This window comes from Impatiens glandulifera, chromosome 5 (genome assembly GCF_907164915.1).
Source record: "Impatiens glandulifera chromosome 5, dImpGla2.1, whole genome shotgun sequence".
NCBI classification, from domain to species: Eukaryota; Viridiplantae; Streptophyta; class Magnoliopsida; order Ericales; family Balsaminaceae; genus Impatiens; species Impatiens glandulifera.
Window position 1 is genome coordinate 34127594 of NC_061866.1, and position 21134 is coordinate 34148727.

The 21134-nt window shown below is 34.7% G+C and overlaps 3 protein-coding genes across 5 annotated transcripts; 2 read left to right on the plus strand and 1 right to left on the minus strand.

The window, feature by feature from the left end:
* Window positions 1–751: 751 nt before the first annotated feature.
* Window positions 752–5401, plus strand: LOC124938745 (E3 ubiquitin-protein ligase HEL2-like). Its single transcript, XM_047479245.1, has 7 exons — window positions 752–1007; window positions 1085–1387; window positions 2164–2372; window positions 2467–2515; window positions 2594–2683; window positions 3145–3207; window positions 3348–5401. The coding sequence occupies exons 1-7, from the start codon at window positions 840–842 to the stop codon at window positions 4902–4904; spliced, it is 2439 nt and encodes an 812-aa protein (XP_047335201.1). The 5' UTR covers window positions 752–839; the 3' UTR covers window positions 4905–5401.
* A 1562-nt stretch (window positions 5402–6963) lies between these two features.
* LOC124937932 (protein transport protein SEC23) lies at window positions 6964–10716 on the plus strand. Of its 3 annotated transcripts, XM_047478270.1 has the most exons (7): window positions 6964–7114; window positions 7198–7612; window positions 7699–9504; window positions 9670–9786; window positions 9873–9944; window positions 10312–10459; window positions 10530–10716. In XM_047478270.1, the coding sequence occupies exons 2-6, from the start codon at window positions 7250–7252 to the stop codon at window positions 10447–10449; spliced, it is 2496 nt and encodes an 831-aa protein (XP_047334226.1). In that variant the 5' UTR covers window positions 6964–7114; window positions 7198–7249; the 3' UTR covers window positions 10450–10459; window positions 10530–10716. The 3 variants fall into 3 exon arrangements, with proteins under 3 accessions (XP_047334226.1, XP_047334224.1, XP_047334225.1); XM_047478268.1 differs by having other exon boundaries at window positions 10312–10716; XM_047478269.1 differs by having other exon boundaries at window positions 6964–7108; window positions 7196–7612; window positions 10312–10716.
* Window positions 10717–11665: 949 nt separating this feature from the next.
* LOC124937987 (protoporphyrinogen oxidase 1, chloroplastic) lies at window positions 11666–19661 on the minus strand. Its single transcript, XM_047478334.1, has 9 exons — window positions 19106–19661; window positions 18818–19003; window positions 18062–18146; window positions 16802–16949; window positions 16652–16732; window positions 16046–16217; window positions 14366–14525; window positions 12765–12868; window positions 11666–12136 (listed from the first exon to the last, which is right to left on the minus strand). Exons 1-9 carry the CDS (start codon window positions 19565–19567, stop codon window positions 11837–11839), a joined length of 1698 nt encoding a protein of 565 aa, XP_047334290.1. The 5' UTR covers window positions 19568–19661; the 3' UTR covers window positions 11666–11836.
* Window positions 19662–21134: the final 1473 nt, after the last annotated feature.

The window sequence follows — 21134 nt, forward strand, 5'->3', positions numbered from 1 at the left end:
AAACATACTATAAAAAAAATTGGCTCAATTAGTTAACAAATGTTTTTTTTAAATTTATATATTTATTAATTAAATTTTCATTTTTTATCTCTTTTTTATTTTTATTAATTAATTAATTAATTTCTCTCACTTATTTTATTTATTTATTTATTTATCTTCTTTTATTTTTTTTCTTTGTAATATTTTGTAATTTTTTTCTTTTAATATAAATAAAAATAAAATTAATAGTATTTATATTTAATTTTTTTTCTTTAATATAAATAAAAATGAAATTAATAGTATTTATATTTAATTTTTTTATTCATATTTATAATAATAGTAAACAAAATTATTATTTTTTTTTATAATCTTGATTATTATTATTTTGATGTTCGATGAATTAATATATATTATTATTTAATTAAATAATTGAGAACAAATTTTTTTAAAATAATCAATGATATAGAAAGAACGAAAAAAAGTAGTTGAAATAAATAAAATTAAAATCAACAAATATCAAATATAAAAGAAGAAAAATAGATAAATGAAAAACAAAATTAATTAATTAATCAATAAAATAAAAAGTAAAAAAAAATTAATTAATTAATTAATAAAAAAAGTAAAGAAAGAAAAAAATGAATATTTAATTAATAAATATATACAAGTAAATGATCTAAAATAAATAAGTCATAGTTAATTTAAATCAGATTCAGGATCATCTTTAAGCAGTATTTTTTTTTTTTTGGTGCCTGTCTTCTCGTAGTAAAAACCCTAGGCCAGCGTTTCAGATTTCTGCCTCCGATTGAAATACATTGGCTTTGTAAAGGAGCTCCAAATCATCATCTTCCAGGGGATAGAGAATGGACGATAGTTGCGCGGTCTGTGCGGAGACTCTCGAATGGGTAGCCTATGGACCATGCGGTCACCGTGAGGTCTGTACTATCTGCGTCGCTCGCCTTCGTTTCATCTGCAATGATCGCCGTTGCTGTATTTGCAAGGCCGAGTCTGATATCGTATTCGCTACTAAGGTGACTTCCCTTGTTTGATCTCTTTCACCTCCGTTCGTTTCTTCTCCAGAATTTAATAAATTTTATTGATTCTGCAGGCGTTAGGGGACTACTCAAGGGTAATAAGTGACTTCTCATTATTGCCATCTGAGTTGAAGGAAGGTCGAGTTGGGTCTTATTGGTATCATGAGGACACTCAGTCTTTATTTGATGACTTGGAGCATTACAAGATGATTAAGGCTATGTGTAGGCTATCATGCAGTGAATGTGATAAGAATGAGGGTCATCAAATTGATGGAACAAAACACCGTGGTAGGTTCAGGAATATTGATCAACTAAAGGGGCATCTGCACCATCAGCATAGATTGATCATGTGTAGTTTGTGCTTGGAAGGAAGGAAGGTGATTCCTTTACATCTTTTTTTTATTCTGAATGAATCACACTTTTCTTTGCCTTTCAAGGATACAAATTTATTTCTTTTCAGCTTTCATATCTACTTGTTGGCAAAATGTAGATAATCATGAAATTTCATATATTTGTTTTTAGTAATTAGATGAGGTATTGTTGATAGCTTAGATAGACATATTTGTTAATTGACAAAACTGATGATACCAAGCATCTAGGTCTAGGTTACAATTTAGGGTTGCTAGTGCTATCAAATTTACAGTCTTTGTGTCTTCCTCTTTTCTTCTCTGTCTGTTCTTTATTTGTTCTTACTGCTCTATATCAGTTCATGACTGTTTGCTCGATTTCCTTTTGAGTTATTGTGATGTCGTTCTGTTTTGATTGGATTTCTTACATTGTTGTATTGTGTTGACTTACTGGTTGATAAGATCTATTTGTATTATTATAATGGAGTTCATCTTATTTGTGCTAGCTAATTGATCTTTGCTACTAGTATAGTATCTCTTTGTGTTTCGAGATTGCTCCTCTTTGTTTTGTTACCATGAAGGATATAAGCTACTTCTAAATGCTGTTTGCTCATCTCTTTGTGATTTGAGTCTTGTTTGATGTGGTTTATTTGGGACTATTTCCAAATAACCCACTCTCTGATCTTCCATTGCATCATTCAAATCATCAACCAACTTTATTATTTTGTTACCGTATAGGATACACACTACATTTACATTCAGTTTGATATAGTTATCTTAATTTGTTCCTTTTGCAAATTAATCAGGTATTCATTTGTGAACAAAAGCTATACACTAGGGAACAGCTAAAACATCATATTAGTAGTGGTGACTCTGAGGTTGACGGTACTGAGTCCGAAAGAGGTGGCTTTACAGGGCATCCTTTGTGTGATTTCTGCAGGTCACCTTTTTATGGTGACAATGAACTATACACACACATGTCAACTGAACACTATAAATGCCACATATGCCAAAGGTAGTAGTAGTATACAATATACAGTTTTCTTCCTTGTAATTGTTCTTGCCATATACAGAACAAACAATTAAGACCGTTTTGTTTCGTCTTCTAGTCAGCATCCTGGACAATATGAGTACTACAAGAATTATGATGACATGGAGGTTTGATTTAAATCCTTTCTCTCAACTATAATGCCTACAATCTTCTTAATATCTGATAGGACCTGGACTTTGACACAGGTCCATTTCCGTCGAGAACATTTCCTCTGCGAGGATGAAGCGTGTCTGGCTAAAAAGTTCATAGTCTTCCAACATGAGGCAGAGTTCAAGGTTGTTATCTTTTATGCCTTTCTTGTGTAAACAAAGCTGATAACACAATTTATCACTTAATCTTAATGATTAAGTACCTATCTGAATTAGTTTATTTGATAGTCGTTACATAAAACCACTTCATTATTTAGATCCAGTCTCACTTAAAAATCTGGCTTAATTAGATAAGCTATGAATAACTTCACTTGGTAATATAGTAAGAGCGTTTAACCCCTAGACCCAATCAAATTATGTCGCTATAAGGGTAAACTAGACTTTAAGCAGTTAACCAACCTTATATTCACATTTTATCAAATCAACTTACATATCAAGTACTTAAAATGAAGATATTTTCATTTGGCTTATCCAACATTTATTTTACACTCAACTAATTCAACACTTAAAATTCAGGATTGAGCTTCCATCATTTAATGTTCAGTTTTATTCAACACACCGTAATTATTTGTTCTCTTTATTTTCAGAGGCATAATACTTTAGAGCATGGAGGACGCATGTCACGTTCCAAGCGCAGTGCTGCCCTTCAGGCATGTTACAATTACCAACTCCAACTCCCTTTTATGTTTTTCTCTTGAATTATCTCGCTCTAAGCTGACATATAAAACTGATGTGTTTTAACTTCTAATTTCCTGTTATTCTTTTTGGTTCTACGATCTGTTATATACAGATACCTACCAGCTTCCGGTATAGGAGAAGTAATGATGGAGAAACCCACCATGGAAGGGAAGGGCGCGGTTTTGGTGGTGAGTCCTCTGATAATCATCTTGCCATGGCAATTCAGGCCAGTTTAGAAACTGCTAACAGCACAGTTAGAGCAGATCCCGATTCATCATCATCATCACATGTACAATCAATCAGAGGTCATGGAAGGATTTCCGATATCGATTCAATTGTTGAATCATTCGAATCCTTTACAACCACAGATGGGGATCGATCCTCAAAATATCGTCAAGCTGTGTCTAACTCAATGAACGCGCTGGAGGAGACTGCTTTCCCTCCTCTTCCTGGTAATCAACAAAAAACAAAACGAAATGCTGAAGCTAATCCTACGAATTATTCTATGGCAGCCCATCTTCAACGTAAAAACAAGAGAAAGGCGAAAGTCTCCAGTCCGGCTCCAGCATGGCCATTTGTAAACCGAGGTCCCATTCCATCTTCTTCTGCAAGTGTAAGCCAAATACATACTAGGTCTACAACAACAAATGTTGCATCCAGTTCAATTCGTCAATCTTCTTCTGCTTCTTCTTCATCTTCACATTCACATTCTGGTTCTGCGATCAAGATTATTCATTCCTCTTCCGCCCCAAACCTTGTTTCGAGTGAACGAGTTCTCGATTTCCCTCCAGTATCTTCAGTAGTCCGAAAGGTGCCAAGCCAGACCGTTCTTAAGGTGGAAGACGTACAAACAGCAAACAAGTCTTTAGTGGAAAGAATCCGGTTAGCTCTAAACTTCGACGAAGAAAAATATTCTATTTTTAAAACCATATCTGGAGAGTATCGACAAGGACTTGTGGATACAGAAGCTTATCTGGCATACGTTCAACAATTTGGCTTATTACATCTTGTTGTCGAGTTAGCTAGACTCTGCCCTGATGTAAATAAGCAAAGAGAGCTCATCGACACATATAAAATTAATTTCGCACGACTTGGACATGAAGATAATGGCGAAAATGGAGGCAACGAATCAAAGAAGGGGAAAGGTAAGGGGAAAGAGAAAGAGAAAGAGAAAGGGAAGCATGTAGCAGCTGTTGTTGAACGAGGAGGAGGTTCAAGGGAGAGGTTAGCAGATGATATTATGGCAACTGTGCATAAATTGCAGTCAGATTTCAGGCGGCCTTCAGAGGAAGGAGGAGTGGTTGAAGTATTGATGAAGGATGGATATAGAGGAGGTGGTGGGAAAGGAAAATCAAAGGTGGTAGCGATTGATGAGCCGCGGGAGAAAACAATTTTATTACATGCTCCTCCTCAACCGCCACTTCCTGGTCCAAGTAAGGTTGAAGTGGTGGGAAAAAGCAGTAAACAACAACAGCAGCGTAAGAAAACATCGAAGTTTCATAGAGTACGGCTTGGTGATGGGTCGGTGGAAAGATTACTTGATATAAGACAAGACGATCATCGAACTGCTTCAGTTGAAGAGAAGGACAACGTGGACGAAAGTAAATTGCCTGTTCGTGGTGTTTGGAAGAATGGTGGAGGTTTGAAACTGTTGGCTAAGACCAAGTAAGTAGTAAATTCTCAGTGACACAATCAGATGTTTTTTTTGTTGGGAAATTTGGTCTTCTTTTTTGGGATCTGATTTTGTTTTTGAGACAGGAAGAGAAAATTTAGCTTTTTTTGCCTGGATTTTATTTATATGGGGGAGGAGCCCTGTGTCAAGAATATCATCACTTGTTTACACACATTGATTTACTTCTTTTTTATGAAGTAATGTTGTTTTTTTGAGTCAGGAGATTATGATCCCATTTGCAAACAGTTTATGTTTCTAACTCTGGATCAGTATTTTGATTTTTGGATCCTCGAGAAATTCGATTTCGAAATGAGTCCTATTGAAATCCCTGTTTGTCTTTTGCTTTTACTTGGATTTTAGGAAGATTTATTTTTTAGCTGGAAGTTTGAAGAAATGTGTGTATTTGTTGTTGTATATTTTGAAGTACATTGGAAATTTGTAATGTGGTTCTTGAAACAAAATCAGGCATTGAAAAGAAGAAAGTTAAGAAAATTAGTTTAAATTAAAATTATATTCATTTGTATATTTTGTTTAATTAATTCTTTAAAATTAATATGAATTATTAGATGTGCATATATAGGGTCTCATCTTTAATTTTAAAATAACAAATAAATAATGTACTTAAATAAAACCCAAAACTAGAGAAATAAAAGACCAACAATAATTAAAAATCTATGCTTTAATATTTGTTTTAAAAAGAAATATCAATTTAAAATAAATTTTAATAATATAAAATAGTGGATTTATTATCATATTTTAGATGACCATTCTTATTAATATAATTTCAAACATTTTAATATATATTTATTAATTATTATTTTATTTTTAATGTAGAAAATTAGTACATTTGTGAATGATTATTGACATTGGTCTCTTATAAATTTGGGGACAACCAGCAATTTTATTAAGTTCTAATATTTGTTTATGACTTGATTTTGCTTTTAATATTTTCTTTTTGAAAATGATGTAACTTTAAAATTGTATTATGCAAATCCAACATGGAACCACACTTATTCCTTACAACTCATTATATTTTAATATTATATCTTAAACTTACAATTATTTCAACTAATAGAAACTAGCTTAATCAAATATTATCACATGAAAATATTTTTTCCATCTAAATTTGAATTTAGGTTTAAATGAAAAACATTATAAATTTAAAATTTATGTTTAATTAAATTATATCTCAAATTCTTATTTAATCCAATCTACTTTGAGATAAAATACACTATAAAAGAAAATATTTTTATAGTAAAATATAACAACTTAACCAACCCAATTTGAAATTGATTATTTTTATTAAAAAATAAATAAATCTTTTAAAATAATCTAATTCTTAGTGTTATCAGCTAAACCTTATAAATTAAAAGTGTTCATTTTTAATAAAACTATGTTTATTTAAGAGTTATGTTTAAGACCGTAAATGAGTCAAGTTGAGGTGATTGAACTCCAAATCGAACTCGTACAAATTTATAAATTTAAGCTCAAGATCGACTCAACTAAACTATTTACTTATAACTTCGGCTCGACTCGACTAAAAAAATTGAATTAAAATTAAAATTTCAAATATATTTGTGAATGAAAAAATATTTATTTTAAATTTTAAGTTTTGATATCAAAATAAATAAAAATATATTATATATTATTAAGCTCGAAAAAAGCTCGACAAGTCATCATCGAGTAAGTATTATATGAGCTCGACTTGAATATTAAACAAGTCGGCTCGAAGAATCCCGTCTCGAGCTCGACTCGAATTTGGTCAAAGTCAAACTGAAGTCGAACTTTAATCGAGCGGCTCAAGAGTGAGTAGTTTGAGGATTATGTTATCTATCTATATATTTTTTAAAAATATCAGCATTTAAAAAATAACGATGATTCGGTTTACTTTTGAACTTGAAAATCGAACTAAAAATGTTTATTTTATTTTTTTTAGACTATTTATAATATTGTTTATTATTATTATTATTATTATTTTTATTTGAACAAGTTATAAAAATAAATATTAGTTATTTAAGGTTAGGTTCGTCATGTGTTTATTAATCCTGCGCGAGTCGACTCGGCCACCATTTGGTCTCAAGGAAGAGAGAGAAAGAGGATTGAAGGTTTTGGTCCGTCGCAACAACAAGTAGAGAGTAGTAGAGAAGATATAGAAGAAATCACTTTCAATCTTGCCGTTTCTTTCTTCCATTTCACAACAATCAAAGGTATCAAATCCCATCTCTTAATTCATTTCCTTGTTTCAAATTCCCATCTTTCTCATCTTCTTCTTGCTCAAACTCAATCTTAGTCATCTGGGTTTCATCGGATCTCCATGCCAAGAAGAAGAATTGCTTGATTGAATGGAAAACCCAACTTCATCTTCTACAACAGGTCCTAGATTTCATCCACAAGTAATGATCCCTCAAGATCACAATCATTCACCTTCCATTAAAACCCCTCCACCCCTTAATGGTATAAGAACAACAGCAGGAGGAGGAGCAGGAGGAGGAAGCCCCCTCCTTCATTTAAGCACCCCACCCGGTCCTCCCGTCTTCTCTTCCCCAATCCAACCAGCAGCAGTCCCGATCCGAACATCTCCATCAACCCCACAACCTTTAGCTCTCTCTTCAGAATCCCCTTTACCCAATTCTCCCCAGATCCACCACGATGATTCATATACCCCTGTTGGCGAATCACCATACGTCTTGTTCTCCGCTCACAAGGTTTCTTTCTTTTCATTCTCTTTCGATTGATTGATTGATCGATCGATCTCGATCTTTAGCATCTGAAAATATGTACATTGTTTTAGGTTTTGAAACTAAAGAAGTTGAGGAACGTACCAAGCTTAGGATTTGGAGCATTGGTTTCACCCGGAGGAGATATTTCATCATGCCCCCAAATCATCCAACGAGAACCCCATCGCTGTCAAAGCTGCGGCGCCTTTTCAAACCCTTATTGCGAAATCTTAACAGGGTCAGGTCAATGGCAATGTATAATTTGCAGGAATCTTAACGGTAGTGAAGGAGAGTATATCGTTCCATCTAAAGAAGAGCTTCGCTGTTTCCCCGAACTGTATTCTCCACTCGTTGAATACGTTCAATCAAGAAGGACAGGTTTCTCCCCCATTTCCGACTCAAGAACATCGTCCCTCATCGTCCTCGTAATCGACGAATGTCTAGACGAATCGCATCTCCAACATCTACAAAGTTCGTTGCATGCGTTTCTTGATTCTCTTCCGCAAACGACTCGAATTGGGATCATAACTTACGGTCGAACGGTCTCTGTTTACGATTTCTCAGAGGAATCAACTGCTTCTGCAGATGTCTTGCCGGGGCAAATATCACCCACGAAGGACGCGTTGAAATCGTTGATTTACGGGACTGGGTTGTATTTATCGACCGTTCATGCGTCCCTCCCGGTTGCTCATTCGATCTTTTCGTCGTTTCGTCCCTATAAACGGAACCTTCCTGAAGCTTCTAGAGACCGATGTCTAGGAACAGCTGTGGAAGTTGCTTTCGGAATAATCCAAGGCCCATCGGCTGATATCGTCAAGAGAAATGCAGTAAACGCTAGGGTTATAGTTTGTGCAGGAGGGCCAAACACGTTTGGTCCTGGATCGGTTCCACATTCGGTTAGTCATCCGAACTACCCCTACATGGAGAAAACCGCGCTTAAATGGATGGAGAATCTCGGGCGAGAAGCTCACCGGAATAACATAGTAACTGACATTCTAATCGCGGGAACTTGTCCGGCTAGAGTTCCGACGCTGCAACCGCTGGCGAAGGCCTCTGGCGGGGTGGTTATCCTACATGATGATTTCGGGGAGGCGTTTGGTGTTAACCTACAAAGGGCTTCCTCTAGGACGGCCGGTTCTCAAGGGCTGTTGGAAATTCGGTGCTCGGATAATATTTCGGTTTCACAAGTTATAGGACCGGCCGTGGCTGCGCAAACCGACAGTCATGAGAATTTTAAGAATGACGCTGCGGTTTCTATGCAGATTCTCAGCGTCGAGGAAACGCAAAGCTTCTCGATTTCAATGGAGATAGGGGGAGATATCAAGAGCGATTATGTATACTTTCAGTTTTCCGTTCAGTACTCGAATATATATCAGGCTGATATTTTGAGGGTGATTACCGTTCGTTTGCCTACTGTGGATAGCATTTCGGCGTATCTAGAGAGTGTTCACGATGAGGTGGCGGCGGTTTTGATTGCTAAGAGGTCGTTGCTGCAAGCAAAATCGTTTTCGGATGCGAATGAGATGCGGGTTATGTTAGATGAGAGAATTAAGGATATCGCTTTGAAATTTGGGTCCCACATGCCGAAGAAATCGAAGGTTAACCGTTTTCCAAAGGAGCTTTCCTTGTTGCCGGAGTTGTTGTTTCATCTTAGGAGGGGTCCCCTTTTGGGTAGTATTATTGGACATGAAGATGAGAGGTCGGTTTTGAGGAATTTGTTTTTGAATGCTTCGTTTGATTTGTCTCTACGAATGATGGCGCCTAGGTGTTTAATGCATCGGGAGGGTGGGACATTCGAGGAATTACCTGCTCATGATCTTGCTATGCAATCCGATGCGGCGGTTGTTCTTGATCATGGAACCGATGTCTTCATTTGGTTGGTATGTATGCTAACTAAATTTATTGCATTAGGTTTTTTGAGTTGCTCGGGATCTTACCTTTCATTTGCTTTCGTTTTCTTTACCTAGCCGTGTAGTTCAAGTTGTAAGAGTCTGCGGGTATTGCTAATTTGTAGGTTATATTTGCTTGTGTATATGTTTATTCAGGGAGCTGAACTTTCGATACAAGAAGGAAAAAGTGCTGCAGCTTTGGCAGCTTGTAGAACATTGGCTGAAGAGATAACAGAAATGAGGTTTCCTGCTCCAAGGATATTAGCATTTAAAGTATGAATTATTATTATTATTTTTAACGAAAAGGAATGAATAATAGTGATGTTTAAAAGTGCTTGATTGATTGATTGCGGTAACAGGAGGGTAGTTCACAGGCTCGATTTTTTGTACCTCGGTTGATACCAGCGCACAAAGATCCTCCTTATGAGCAGGTATCTAGATGGGAAATTCATAACATAATTCCATTTCATTCCAATATTCACATTGTATCCAAGTTTTGTTTGTTTCCAAACGTGTGATCTCACATGGATCTACATCCAGATGGGGGATATCTATCATGTTTCCAAATAGGCCTATAATGTCAATGGGAGGTTCGTGGAAAATGGCCAATGAATTTAGGGTAGAAAAAGAAACGAGAATGAGAAGAAACAAGGCCTATAATCTTTTAGAAGGGAAAATTCATATTCTAGTTATACTAGTTTATCACGATTCGTAGGATCACGATTTCTACTATGATCGATGCAATTTTAACCTCCATCATGGTTTTAATGGCATTTTCATTTTTCTCAATGATTGCAGGAGGCAAGATTCCCACAACTCCGGGCATTGTCGACTGAGCAGAGGACCAAGTTGAAAAGTAGTTTTGTGCACTTCGATGAACCGAGTTTCTGCGAGTGGATGCGTGGCTTGAAAGTACTGCCACCAGAACCAATCTAATTTGGAAGAGGTAAAAAAGAAGTTGATGGATTTTGTCATGAAAACAGACATTTGATCTTTCACAATTTTCTGCTTCAAAGTGTTATAGAAGGAGAAAAGGAGGCAGGGACGGATTACTGAAAATGGATCATTTTTTGAGTTTTTGTGGGTTTTGTTTGTAGAACTCTCTTTGAAATTCTTAAATTTTTTTAATACCGGAACTTAGAATAATGTTCAATATTTGCTTTCAATATGGATTCATATTGTATACTAAAGCATCCCTTGAAAACATGTTCTCTTTTACATTATAGGATTTGAAGATTTTTATTTTTGTCTGTTGTAAAAGATAGAATCCTTTTATTGATTGGTAGGTCAAGCCAATACATATACACACAATCCTTTTATTTTATTGTGTTCTATACAATCCTTTTATTGATTGCTAAGATATGCTCTTTAAACCTATTTGGTTGAATAGGGCACATCATCTTATTGAATGAGTTGTCTTAAGTGTTGGCCATTCTCTATATGTTTTGTTTCATCCCGATGAACACGAGAATCTTGGTAATAGCTTTTGACTCTTCGTCGAGAGTTATTTGTTTTCATTTTATTTTAATTTTTTTAATCAAAATTTAACCCTTGAAGAGGTTAGTATTTCATTGTAGTGTAATCATCCATCCTCACTTCAATCAATAGTTTCTTTAGTTGATTTAGATGCTTTTGAATTGATGCAAGTGGAATTAGAATTAAAATTTTAATCCATTCTTGAATTTCAATTTGATTCTTATATTTGAAAATATCCCAGTAATATAATTCTTAAAAATAATAAAATGATATTTTTATATATTTACATTTCTATTTATTCTATTTATTCTATAAATTATAAAATTAATAAAAAAATTTAATAGCAACTTTGAAATATGTTAGTTAGATTAACATATATTTTTCACATTAAGAAATAATTTAATTAACTCACAAAAAATATTATTAACAGAATATATATTAAAGATGTAAACTTAGTGTCAAATAAATAAATAAAATTCACAATAACAGAAAAGGAAAAAAAAATGTTAGAACTGAAATTCCAAAGTAAAAAAGAAGTTGAAATTAGAAAACTACATAGAAAGTATAATTTCATTTTTTTTATATATTATTGAAGTGTTCAAACATCTATTAAATTAAAATTGAAGCAAAAATAGTCAAACATAACATTACTACAATCTTACCCTAGAAAAATAAGTAAGCATAACTGAAAATTATCATTTCATCCAAATGATATGAATGTGAATTTCATAAAGCTAAAGGAAAGAAAACAACAACAAAGCCTGAATCAAAAAGACTCTATAATCAAAACTGATGCAAAAACAGTCAATGAAATAAACAAATTTACCCATAAACTTGATTATCGTTTCTAGCTTACTGATACAGCAGACAAAAACTGAGAAACTTGGGCTGCAATTTCGTAAGAATCTTCAACACAGCGGCCTAAAGCCACACCAGATACATAATTCCCTCCAAGGAATACACCTTTCAGATCATGGTTATTTAAAGCAGCTTTTGCAGCTTCCAAGATATCAACATGCCCAACTAAGAACTGAGGTATGGCTTTTGGCCATACTCGGACACCCAAAACCAGAGGTTCTTTCGCATTAGGATTTATCAAAATCTTTCTCAGATCACGGTCAACAGATTCCACTAGTTGGCTTTCCGTCTGCAACACAAACATATTTAATATCTTATTTGCAGAAGAAATAAAAGAGTGCTGTTTGTGACATGTAATGTAGAGCAAAAGAAAGTCCGGAAACAAGGCTGCAAAATATAAACTAGATATTCAACATTTTTATTTTATTATGGCGGTGTCACAGTTTATCACTTAATATAAATAATTAAGTGCTTTTTTTTAATTAAGTTCATTTGATAATTATTGTTTAAAATCACACAATTAACTAGATTCAGTTCAAATTAAACTAAAAATCGGGCTTGATTTGTTAAGTTATAAACTTAACTAGGTAACTGTAAGGGTAAAATATCTCTTATCCACATTAGTTCTAGATTTTATGCAATCAACTTACATGTCATCTACTTAAAATTTAGATATTTTCATTTGAGACTTAACTCATTTTGTACTTAAAATTCGGTATTCAACACGTAATTTTCCAGTTCTATCAAATGCACTCTAAAGAAAGCTTAAGAACGGGCCAATGAAAAAACCTTGTATTGTTTTTCCATACCTCTTGATACTAACATATGTTAGATACCCCATAAATCAAAATCTGTCCCAAAACATATTTTCTTTCCTTCTGGTCCCAAATAGAATCTGAAAAGAGTGATTATTTTACCTTGGACAAAATTCCAGGATTTGTGGCCCCTCCAATGTAGTTCAAGAGCAGAATCCTTCCTGGTGGTGCTCTGTTAGGGAAGAGTGATGAGCTGTATATGGTTCCTGCAAGGCCAAAATCATCTTAAACCCCAACTACCAAAAACAGGATATACATCAATAGTTACAAATCTGTGACTCTAATCAACTTCCTTATGATGCATACATGTATGACTCTGTCCATTGAGCTTTTAAAAATCGCACACAAGCAAGAGGTTTGTGGCGGAGAAGTAATGAACTGCCAAGAGGAAACTCCCAAAGACAACAAAACTTTGAGAATTGAGTAGGAAAACCACATGCACAGCGAAGGGAAACTCATTTCGGTGAGACCCTCGTCTTCACATTTGGTAGAGATGATGATGAGGATACCATTAGTTTGGTTTAAAGGATTATTGAAGAGCGTGATCAGTACATAGAGAAATTGGAAGCAAAAGTCGCTCAATCGAAATATGAGAAAGAGTTGCAAAGACTTCAAAGTGACATCAACTATGAAGGTCGACGAACAAAAGGAGCAAGGCTCGAGGCTACTAAGCACAGCTCCAGGTTTATCTGATCTCATGCGAGAATCTAGACTTGGAGGAATAACCTTTATGTTGTCTCTTGTGTTTATCTCAAGTCTTTTATGTCTTATTACTATTTGATTTACTTGTGATAAACGATGTTAAGCTTGTTTCGTAATGGTTTGAACTTAACAATTGTAGATATGACTAATCAATGAGAAAATCTAACTTTAAAAAAAAAGACAATGAAGCTCTCCATCCATGGTTATGTTAACCACGGGAAAATGTGGTAGGAAACCAACTTAAAAATTCTGATACCATGTCAAAAACCAGGGAGATACAGTGATGGGAGAGTCCTCACTTTTAAGAAGAATACAACCATGGTGATGCCCTCGGGAACAAAATGCAACCATTTTGGCTTGTGAAAACCAACTATGGACAAATAAACTAACTAGACTATCACCAACGGCTACGTCAGTCATTTGTGGAGACAGTGGAAGAAGCCCTTAAGTTGTAACAAATAGCTTTGATAAAATGTAGGATCTTAACATGGAGTTCCCAAATCGAGTCACGGTCTTTCATTGTGGCAAATAAATCTAGTATGGAGAACTAAGAACAATGTGAGTATGAAAGGGTACTGAGAGAGGAGGTGAGAGTGCATGAAGGGCTGAAAGAGTGTAGATGTGTGGGCCAAGAAGTAAAACCACATTCATATGTAAGAAGCGTAGGATAGAAAGGGGATTTGCAATTATGTCGAGTGAAACATGGGAAATTTTGGGTGTTGCTTCTATAGCAAGAAGCTTCGGGTCAAGTTTGTAAAGAATCATGATGAGGCTTTTGAATTAAACATCGATCTCCACTCTAAGATGCAACTGTGCATATTAATCACTACTTAATGAGTTAAATATCTCAAGTCAACATGTTCTGAAATTCTCATAGTATAATATTCATGTTTGATTGTGTTGTATTGTAAGAGAGCCTGCATTAGTGTGATTTACTAGGTCATGTATCATAACAGTTAGAAAATCATTTCTTCCACTCAGTAAATTTTTAGAAGCCATACCTAAGGTTTCAACCCCTTGGCTCCGAGGATGCAACTGACCAAAGCCCTTGAGTTCACCATCTATCAAACATTCAGTACGAATTGCCTCCTTTGGGTACGAAATTGACACCGCAGCAACTGGTGGATAATAGAACTTTGATAGTGCATCTGCTGCAGCAGCCTTTGAACAAGAGATGTAAAGGTTTAACTTAGTAAAATACAACATCTCAACCACTCTAAAGAGGTTTTTGCATTAAACATATTCCAACTTTTCTTATTCTCTTTCTTCTTCATTAGATCAACTTTAACATCTCAAAACTGCTTGAGGTTTGATTTTTTTCAATTTATAAGAGGTAGGTATCACTGTTCACAGTAACATCTTCTAGGTCTATGATTACATAATTGTCAAGCATGAGAAAAGAAACACTAAATTGAGTAACTAAGCAGTTTTCGTATGCCTTCTCATTGGTGCACAGATTTCACAAACAGACATTTTATGCATGTATTCAGCAATTGGCCCTAATTGGAAGCTGATGATCGCTTCAACTACTGATTTTGATCTTACATTAACATAAACAGTCATTTATATCAACATTCGGTCTTAGCTCTAGTGTTACATCATAATAGGCTCAAAGTTTTTTATCTAGAGGGAAGAAGTAAACATGTGGATAAGAAAAAAGGGTTAACCAGATGTCCCGTTACTCTAATTGCTGGTCCGATACCAATAAGCATACCAGGATGTGATAGATTAATTAGTAAGTCCTGGAACGAAATTAGTATAATGTGCTCTCTGGATAACATAACAAATTTGACAGTATTCATACTTAAACCTTCCAAATTTTATTAGCTGCAAGACATTGTTCAGGATGCTAATAACTCTCATAGTTCAAAAAGAAATGGCTGGTTAGTGCCTTGATTCCTCAAAAATGATTAACCAGGAAACAATTTAATAAAAAGCAGACCTTGATTAGAAGCTTTCTAAGTCAGAAATATTAATAAACTGAAACTAGATGATGTGGTTGCAAAACACGCATTACCAAAATGTTCATATTTTTAGTATCTTATTGACTACAAAACCTTGTCATTTTCATATTTATAGAATTTACCTTTTTAGGAGACGGTTATTAGGTTAGATGTTGGGTGATTTGTTATCTAACTTTAATCATGTTGATCATGATCCGGAAAAATAAAATTGTTATGTTGGCAGAAAAATCAAAATGATCCTAAAAATAATCTGATCATTATCCAGAAAAAAAAATCTCTAATCCAAATTAAACAAAAAATTACAGTTTAATCTGGATCGATGTAAAAAATAATTTGTATGCCCAACAAAACAACAAAAATCAAATTATAATCAAGATCATCAAGAAAAAATCTTATGCCAAACAATAATAATAATAATCCCGGTGATCTTATAGATCGTGATTGCGAGAAAATACTAGTTTCCAAATAAGCTCGTTATCTTATTGGAGACTTCATCTAGTGATTAAGTTAGAATCTCTATATATAAATGCCTACGCATCATTGAATTTCAGCATTTAAGGAATGAGTTGAGCTTTCTCAGCTATGGGATTCTTTTAGTAATGAGTTTATCCCATCATCTATACTTTCTTTCTCTTTTTTAATATCATCATATTCATCTGAAATTAGTATATCATATCTACACAGCAGAAACACACAGCACTACAAGATATAACATACTGAAAGAGGTTGAATCAAATTGCTGGCAACATAAGATGGTACTGCCATCACAACACTTCTGCTCAGGAGAGACACCGATCCTTCAGGTGTTTCATATGTCAAACTGTACTTGTGATTATTCAACTTAACGATGCTAGAAAGCTTCCAAGACAGTTTGACTTTGTCATTCAACCTGAAATATTTATATACATAAAAACAATAAGATCACAGCAGATCTGAAAACAAAAGGTATTTAGTAAATTAATAGCAAAATGTTGATCAGAATTACAGCTCAGCAAACATTCTCAAGAATGGTCCATTAATTTTGTTTCTAGATGGGAGTCAGCTGTTTATCCCTTCTTCTGGCAGTTAGTCATTTTAGGCAATGTCCTTCATTTTTCTTTTGATGAAGACCAATTGTTCTTAAGTGTTGGACATTTTAAGAGCCTTAATTACATAAGCTAGCAATCATTTTCAGAAACAATGGCTTTTCTATAGAACTGATCCTCCAGCCTTTTCACCAATCCTACAAAGTTTACACCTCTTTGGTTCTTCTCTATTTATATTTGTAAATCGAACATTTATTCCCTGTTTCAGGATTACTGTTAATAATATAACATGAGATACCTTTTGAATATTGCATTGGGCAACATTGATAACCCTTTTCTGAAGGATCCAACTGTTTGCCCCTTTATTTTGGGTAGACGCCTGCAGTATAGCTTTGGTAAGAAAAGTAGTGATTATCTTCATATAGTGGGAAAAGGGTAGATGTAGTACGTGTCTCGAGGAATCTTTGGAGCATTGCTTTTCTTCTGGATTGTATTAAAGACGCCACCAATTATACTACCACCATTCTGCTCTAGCTTCCATACTTTTCCAAATGCTGCTTTCATACTCAGTTTTGAGGGGTCCCCTGCATACACACCTGCATAAAGCAATAATTTAGTTAGGCAAGCATCAACTTGTTTCAAATATTTATTGGTCGTTTGGACACCTTTTTTGGCAGTGGCTTATAAAACATAACTCAGTGAATGTTGAAGTTGTTTAGATAGACTCGTGGTGAATGCAATTACTTTTAGTTTAAGTTAAAGTTTGTATTTAAAGAGTCACAAATTGTGACTGCAATGCAAATAATGAGCAAAAGAAATAGGAAATGGAAAGAAAAGAAGGGAGAGTGGAAAAAAGCCTGTAATAAACTATCCCACAAATATATATGCACCTCAAACTCCTTCCTCACAATCTACTTGTTCATTTACCTCCTCTTGTAGTGTTTCCGTTTAGCTTCCAATGCTAATATTATTTTTGCAAATGAGCATATATGTCAATGAGTCAATCCTAATTCTCATAAAACAAAAATCGTGATTGCTTAAAATTTGTGGAAGAAGTGGCTTATAAGCCAACACGGTTTATAAGCCCAAAGAAACCTATCATTATGTAGGATAATACAAGATTTTCGACAACCCTGTTCAGAAAAGAGATGGATGGAAAACATGAAAATATCGGGCTAAATAAAACATCAAATTGGGACTTGCACCAGAAAAATCAAAGGGTAATATTAAGTGAATCAATCATGTATCATGGAACTTAGCAAACAAGCCTGGCATTTCATATGATTCCTCCAAAATCAACAGTAGAAGCAATAACATAGCATAAAGGATCTGATCATTTCCCTATTCAATTTTTCAGTCAATTGTCATAAAATATTTATTTTCTACGTCACAATACATTTTGAAACAAAGGCAACGCCTGTGTTGATAGAACAATGTTTGACAACAAGATTTGTTCCATGCACTTCATATAACACACAAAGAGATGATGTGGTACAAGCCAGTCCATAACACATGTGTTGTTTTTTAATGTTAGACATGAAATGTGTTGAACGTTTTTTTTCTTTATGTTTGAACTGTGAAGTTAAGGACATGTCCTTAATTTCTTTTTTTCTCTTGTTCTTCTTTTTAATGAAATGACTGTTATTTTCTCCAAAATAAAACACTAGGAGAGTGAATTAAACATACACTCTGCTAACAGTTTGATTACCAGAACAAAATGGTTCTATCAAGCGTTCAAAAACTTCATCACCAAGGTTGCGACGAACAAACTCTTCAACAGATTCCTCGTGATCCTGTCAACATTCTCAAAATATAAGCTTGCCAAACGTCCAACTCAGATAAAACATGTCAATTCTGGTGGTTTGAGGTGAAAATTTTCAAACTTGGATCAAGATTGATATCAATAGTAATGAAAATATTCAAACCGGGACTAAGAATTAACAACAGCCATGCTAGCAAGTTGATAAATCTCTAAACAGAAACCAAACTTCTTCAACCAAGAAGCCAATACATTCATGATCAAAATTACTGCATGTTTAGATGATTAGCATCAGTAGTTGAAAACTTAAAGTTATATACAACTATTTCTTATATATTAATCAAGAGTGACTAAATCATATATAAAGGACTAAATGAAAGGAAAGTAGCTTTTTCATTTGGCATAAGTAAACGATGAAAAGATCCATACTAATTGCCAAATTCAAAATACTTGTATTAGTTTTAGTTGTTAGCTTAAATGAATGTTTTACCGCTCAAACCATAACTGATTGATGCACAAGCACACTATATTTTGGTTCTGTTGATCGCTTTAAACATTATTTTTTATCAGAATGTTATTCTGAAAGGATTGATTATTTTCTTATTGAGATCATGAGTCTTCAAAGTGTAACCATTATTATTATTGTAATTTTCTTAAGTAACAAATGAAAGTTGGAGGCAGTAGGGAGAGGGAACAAGTACAAACAGGAGGACTAGGTCGAAAGCCAAGAGCACCAAAGCCAGCCCGAAGTTTCCCACCAAAACTCATCAAATCAAACAAAGGAAGATCAGTTGGTTTTGATGGAACTGGTTTTAGTTTACCATCCCAGAACACAAATCGTGGAGCATTAGGATCCCCCAACACTAAATCGTCTTTCAAGCCGCTATCCACCTACAAAATATTAGATTCAACTATACAATAAACAAAAGTGAAGCAGGAATTCAGCAACAAAAATGTCAACCCAATATGAAAAGCGTAAAAAAACACACTCACCACCATGGTTAACATAGAATCAGAAGGCTGAAAACTGTTAGGACCTTCTTCCCACATAAACCCATCTTTCTCCACTGTAATAATATTCCCCCCAACTCGTGCATTTGCCTCTGTTAACAGAAAATTTGGAGCGGTTCCAGCGTGCTTGGTCGCGAGAGCTTGGGCAATGCAAAGACCACTGATTCCTCCACCGACGATAACACAGTCCAGCACCGATTGACCGTTATCACTGAGTTGGGCACCGAAATTGGAAGAGGAAATGGAAGAATCTTCGGCGATCGAGCATCGAGGTTTCCGTGGGCGAAAATGTCCGTTCCAAAGAAGGGAAATTGGAAGATTGGTGAAAGAGGTGGGACTGTAGAAAGAGGAAGAGCGAATGTTAGCAGGAAGGAAGACGCGGTTGGTGGTGGAATGAGTGCATGGATAAGTATTGAAGTATGAAATAGAAACACTCGTCGCCATTGTTGCTGTTTCTTCTTCTTCTTCTTCTTGTTCGAATTGGGGGTTTGAAATGCTTTTCAATGGTAAAGCTCAACCATTGACCTTCATTTATTATCTGATTAATCCAACTGACTAAATTATATATAAATAAAAATTGAAACTTGGCACCAGGGTTTTGAAATTCTAGTTGCAGAAACAGTCAAACTGTGAAGCAGACATGACATCAAATATATATATATATATATTTATTTAAATTAGAGTTTTTTTTTGTAAATGTTTAGAATAAAAACATAAATAGAATGTGAGAAGAGAAGTGAAAGGAGAAAAAAACAAATTTCTAAAGAAAAAATAGAAAAGTAATGTAAATAAATCTTGACCTACATGAAAACATTGAAATTTCACAATGATGTCAATTATGTCATGAAAAAGTCATGTTCTAAGAAATGAAAAGTTATCATGGCTCTAAGTTCATAGGAAATTTGACAATTATTTCAAAATATATAAGTAATCTTTGCAAAACTAATATTTTGTCTTAAAATACCATGGCAAAAATAATTTCCAATTCTCTTCCTTCATTCTCTACGGCCACGATTCCCAACGTACAAACCACCTTCATTCTCCCTCAGCGCAACGAGGCCCCCGGCAACGTCGTCCAAGCAAATGTCGCCGAGATGTCTACTTCTTCTGCTTCCCCTCTTCCCGACTTCTGCTATCCCTCCACGAACTGAACCACCCCTGCACTCTAGCCCCCGCCGATAGGGGTGGCCAAAAAATCCGATCCGAAAGATCCGATCCGTTGATACGGCCGATCCGATCCGAAAAAATCCGTATCCGATGGATCGGATTCGGATATCGATCCGATCCGATATTTTTACCGGATTTCCGGATCGGATACGGATCGGGCAAAAAAGATTTCGGATATCCGAAGCCGATCCGGTCATTTTTAAAAGTTATTAAATAAACAAACCCAAACAAAAATATAATTAATTAAATACAAACCCAACCAAAAATCTCTCTCTTCCTATATTTTTTTTCATGTTTCTTTTTACAAACCCAAATAAAAATATTATTAAACAATTACAAACTAAACAAAAATCTATCTCTTCCTTTCTTTTCTTTACAAACCCAAACAAAAATACAAAATCTCTCTCTTTCTTATGTTTTCTCCCATTTTCCTTTACAAACCCAAACAAAAATATGTCTCTTTCATTTGTTTTTCTTCCCATTTCCCTTTAGATATGTTCTCAAATCGTCATTATTCAAAATTAAAATCCTTAATAGAACAATTTCAATTTTCTAACATATGAAAAAAATTAAAACATGAAAAAAAAATCGGATCAGCGGGTATCCGACTGACCGATCCGATCCGATCCGGTATTTTCGGATCGGATAGTGGTCGGATATCGGATCGGATACGGATCGCAATTTTTGAAAAAATTAAAAGCGGATATCCGATCCGAAATACCGGATCGTATCCGATCCGTAGGTTTGGCCACCCCTACCCGCCGATGTGTAAGTTTCATATTGATATTATTATAGCTGAAAACAGTTTATTGATTGTTATAGCTGGCATTTAGCGCAAGCTAAA